Below are 4,879 nucleotides of genomic sequence, written 5' to 3'. Positions count from 1 at the left end.
ACTAGATAGTACTTGACAGCAGGTACTCTCTTTGTGACTCCAGTGCCTAATCAGCATGATGTCTGGCACAAAGTAGGGGGATTCAGGTTTAATAAATGAATGATAGATTTAGGCATATGTAGGTTGGGAAACAGAGGAGCCAGTGGTGAGGAACAGATTAAAGGTATAGAAAGCAGAGTTGAGAGTCACTGATGGAACAATGTCCTTAGGTCTGCCAAAGGGGATGGGTTTCAGCACACAGGTAGAGTGATTAGTCTTTAAAAATAAGGTAGGGAGGGGTGCTGGGTGGCTCAGTCAGTTAAGCCTGCGATTTCAGCTCAGGTCATGATCTCACTGTTAGTGAGTTGGAGCCCCCCATCAGGCTCTGTGCTGACATCTCAGAGCTTGGGGCCTGCTTCGGATTCTGTGTCTCCCTCTCTCTCTCTGCCCCTCCCCTGCTCACACTCTGTCTCTCTCAAAAATAAATAAACATAAAATAAGTAAATAAAATGAGGAAGTGATGTGTTCATATCTCCATTCAGAACAGAAATGTGAGAAGATGAAAAGGTTGGAACTAAGGACTCTTCTGAAACAATGGCAGGGACAAACGGTAGGTGGGTAAGACAGAGGGTTGAGGAGAATGGCAAAGACTTGGAATGAATGTTATGGGGAATGAGAAAATCCTGATCAAGGCAAGGTAAAGGAATTGCCAAGCACTGGATAGCAACCAATTGAATGGAAACCTCTATCTTCATAGTAGCTTTTAGAGGTCATGTAATTTTTTTTTTTTCCCATTTAGACGCAGGTCCCAGCTTTTAGAATGGAATTTTAAGGGGATGAATTTTAAGATTGACTTAGGGGTTGCGGGCTGCTGTGGAGATTGAAAGGTGCACAGGTGGACGGGATCTGTCTTAGAAGGTACAGTTCTGTCTCCAGAGAGTTCAGATGCTGCGGTGGATATAAGAAATGATAGGCCGTGAGTAGGGAAGCAAAGAGGACGCAAGGCTGGGCCATCCCTCCGTCCCTTTACGACTCCGCATAAATTTGTACACAGGTGGGGCGCCTGGGTGGCTTAGTCGGTTAAGCGTCCGACTTTCCGACTTTCGCTTAGGTCATGATCTCGCGGTTCGTGGGTTCGAGCCCCGCGTCGGGCTCTGTGCTGACTGCCAGCTCAGAGCCTGGAGCCTGTTTCAGATTCTGTGCCTTCCTCTCTCTCTGACCCTCCCCTGCTCACGCTGTTTCTCCCTCCTAGAAATAAAAAAAAAAAAAAAAAAATTTGTACACAGGTTGGGCGAGGGAGTGGAGGACCAAGATCGCACCTGTGTGTCGTGGCTCTAACAGCGCTCAGAAAATCCAGAAGGTGTCAAGAGCTAGCGCAAAGACACTTCGCTGGAGAAGTCTCAGGTCTCCACGGTGACAGGAGCGGCAGTGCAACCACCTGATTCCCGGCCGGGACAGGTGTCAGCCTCCGGCGCCGAGTCTCCCCTCCCCCAGGACGCTGGAAGCGGCCTGACCCGGAAGCTCCTCTGCCGGGCCGGAAGCACCGCCGAGAGGCGGAGGGCAGCCGTGGAGCCACCGCCCCCTCGCCGCTTCGCCGCTGTTTGGGGAGCCCGGACCGAGCCGGCGCCGGGTTGCCCTGATGGTCCCCGGCCGGCGGCGGCGGCAGAGGCGGCGGGAGGATGACCTCTCCCCGGGAGCGGGGTGCAGACCTGGCCCGTTTCTACACTGTCACCGAGCCCCAGCGACATCCAAGGGGCTACACGGTGTATAAGGTCACCGCCCGGGTGAGTGCCGGTGTCGGCGCGGGCAGAAGCCTGAATTGGGGCGTGAGGGACTAGGGTGTCGACCCTAGGGTGTGGGGGTACCTGACCCTGGGTCAGATCCTTGGGTGGGACTGGGTGCCCCTAGTGCCTGGACCTGCGTCGGAGGTGGGGACTTCGGGGAGGCTGGGGTGGGTGCTGAGTGTTGGATGCTCGAGACTGTGTTGCAGAAGGTCGCAGTAGTGCTCTCATTCCAGGGTGCGGCAGGCGTTGATGGTTTTAAATGGATGACTCAGACCCTATCCCATTAGGACTTTCTCTTCTGAGGCTGAAATCTGCAGAAGTGGTTTTGCTTGCTTCCCAGGGCTAGTGTCGATAGAAAAATTAATTTACATAATAAAAGATATTTCTTGCAGTGTCAGGTTTGTACGGAGGCAGACGGATTCTTGAGAAAGATATCGGTGTCAGGGTCACCAGCCTAGGTCCCTCTGTACTGGCTGTGTCATTTTGCGTCTGAGTTTTTCATAGTTTACGGTGGGTGACAGATGGGAAATTTTTACCGGTGTGTGTTTGTATGTGTGTGTGTGTGTGTGTGTGTGCGCGCGCGCGCGCGTGTGTTTTGTGTGAGTTGTTTCGAGGGCATATTTAAAAGTTGTGAGGCTCGTTTACATGAGCTAACCAATTTTTAGTACCCACCTTGTTCATCATTGCTTTTGCCTTGGGTAAAACCCAAGAGAGTTTGCCTCTCCTTTCTTGGAAAAGAAGAAAAACAAAAATAAGTCTGAATGTATCTAATGTATATGTGTATGGCTATGTGTGTATATAAGGCATTTTGTACATATTACCCCGTTGAATCCTAATTTTAATGATGAGGAAACTGAGGTTCAAGGAAATGTCATAACTTGACCAATTTTACATCATAAGGCAGGTGCACATTTGGGATTTCAGACCAGTTCTGCTTAAGTCCGAGTTATATAAGAAGTTAAGAATTAACTTTATTATTATCAATAATTGTTAAAAAGAGAGATACAGAGGGTGGTAATACTAAACATACATTTGGAAGGTCGCGTAATCCTGTGTGTTAGAGAGCACAGGAAATAGGATTTGAGAACTGGGAAGGTTAGGTATATTTAGATAAAGAGTTTGGGGCCTCAGTGGTACATGGTATATGGAAATGGCGCACAGTTCAGCCAGATGCGAGAAGATGGGAGGAGCAAATTTGTTTAAAGATAAGACCAAGCCTGCTTATCTCAGAGGGTTGTACTGAAAATAGAGGGCAATTTGTTACTTCCAGTTATGCAATTAAGGTTGTTATATTGGTGGAGTGTTAGCTTCAGGTTGAGAATATTTTTAAGACTAAAATTAAGGGACCCTTATGATTACCACTCTTGAAACCTTTCTGGTAATTGGGCTCTTCAAAATCTAGTTTCTAATGTAGTTTATGGAATTAGAACAATTTTTAACGTACATAGTGTTCCCTTCACAGCACCCTGTTCATCCCTTATGATAACATGTACCGCAATTATACTGTATTAACTTGTTTACATGTCAGTGTCACTTAGTAGATTGACAGTAGGTCTCCACCATTGGTATTTGTTTCCTCTTACATCACCTGAGGCAGAGTATGGCACACAGTGTTGAAAGAAAAATTGGTTGAGTGTTTTCCTCCGCATTCTGGGCAGCATACCCAGTACATGTGTAGTTTCTGGCACTAAGTGCTATGAGGCATACGAGGATGAATAAAGCATGTACCTTCCTTTCAAGGATACTCATAGTAGAAGAGAGTTAACTGGACTTAAAGAAGTGTAGTACAAGATAGAAAGTGTTAAATGCTCTAAGACACCACAGAAAAGAGCTATGGGATTTCAGAAATAGAGAGGTTGCTCTGGCTCAAGGGATCAGGGTACATGTACCAGTTATGATAGGTGGTGAGGGATGGGAAGAGTCCAGACAGGTGAGGTAAAAGCAGAGGGCATGGTAGGGTGAATGGGGGGTATAGAGCCCATAAAAGCCCTGAAGGTGTGTTTGTGTGTGGAACTTGAATAGGAAACACGGAGTATGGTTATTACTTGTAGTCTCACTTCACAGAAGGAAAGGTTAACCTAATTCACATTTTAAATATCTTTTCTTAAGCTGTGAACTAATTTTTATGACAAATAGCTAACTTATGACAGCATAAATCAGAACATGAAGTAGCGTATTTCCTTAGAACTAACCAAATCTCTACCGTATGCACGCTACATATTGCCGTGGTTATTTGAACTGAAAATTGCTTACGTTGTGTTTTTTCTCCTTGGAAAGAGCTATTTCCTCATTTTTGGCCTCTGGTTTTTTTTTTTTTTTTTTTTTTTTTTTGATTTTAAGGCTTTGAGGGTTAACATGGAGATACACTTTTAAAAAATAACTGCGTAATATTATAAAGCAAGCAAAATATTTATTATTTTTTGACACTTAAGGAGAAAAACATGTTTCCTCAGGAGAATTAACCAAGTAAGTAGTGCTCCCCTGAGACATCTTCGTGAGCTAATGGTTAGGGATGTCTTCTGTGTTTCCTATTACTGATTTATTTCTAGCTTTAGGAAGCAGTCCCTATATTCTTTAAAAAAATTTTTTTTTTTTTAATGTTTTATTTATTTCTAGGAGAGAGATAGAGACAGCATGAGCAGGGGAGGGTCAGAGAGAGAGGGAGTCACAGACTGAAACAGGCTCCAGGCTCTGAGCTGGCAGTCAGCACAGAGCCCGACGCGGGGCTCGAACCCACGAACCGCGAGATCATGACCCAAGCGAAAGTCGGACGCTTAACCGACTAAGCCACCCAGGCGCCCCAGCAGTCCCTATATTCTTGATCCTTAACAGCATTCATTAGGTAGAAGTAGAATTAGAATCATGAGAAGTACCACTGTTAAGTTTTAGGCAGCGTAAGAGCTCTCTCATCTTTTTAAAACTCCTTTATGCTTTGTTTTACACTTGTCTGGAACCCAGCAGGCTCAGCCAACCTTATGGCCAGTTACAGGCTGGCTAACAGATTTCCTAGATGAATTCTGTGTTGTTTATCAATTTTTATCTAGAATTAATATTTCTGTTAAGAATTGGAAAAGTCTTTTATAGACTTCCTTGATTCTTTTTTTTTTTTTTTTTTT

General features: G+C 45.2%; 1 protein-coding gene across 4 annotated transcripts in view; it reads left to right on the top strand.

Annotated features, from left to right (window-relative positions):
- The first annotated feature begins 1,501 nt into the window (after positions 1 to 1,501).
- Positions 1,502 to 4,879, top strand: part of RPS6KC1 (ribosomal protein S6 kinase C1) — a 180,827-nt gene continuing 177,449 nt past the window's right edge. For 2 of the 4 annotated variants that reach the window (XM_039230102.1, XM_039230103.1), the window contains exon 1: positions 1,502 to 1,763. In XM_039230102.1, coding sequence (XP_039086033.1) covers positions 1,659 to 1,763 — 105 coding nt within the window. In that variant the 5' untranslated portion in view covers positions 1,502 to 1,658. The remainder of the gene's footprint in view (positions 1,764 to 4,879) is intronic. The other 2 variants (XM_039230101.1, XM_039230104.1) reach the window with 2 other exon arrangements.

This window comes from Hyaena hyaena, unplaced genomic scaffold, assembly GCF_003009895.1.
Source record: "Hyaena hyaena isolate Hyena2069 unplaced genomic scaffold, ASM300989v1 scaffold_43, whole genome shotgun sequence".
NCBI classification, from domain to species: domain Eukaryota; kingdom Metazoa; phylum Chordata; class Mammalia; order Carnivora; family Hyaenidae; genus Hyaena; species Hyaena hyaena.
This window is presented reverse-complemented; position numbering and strand designations above follow the sequence as displayed.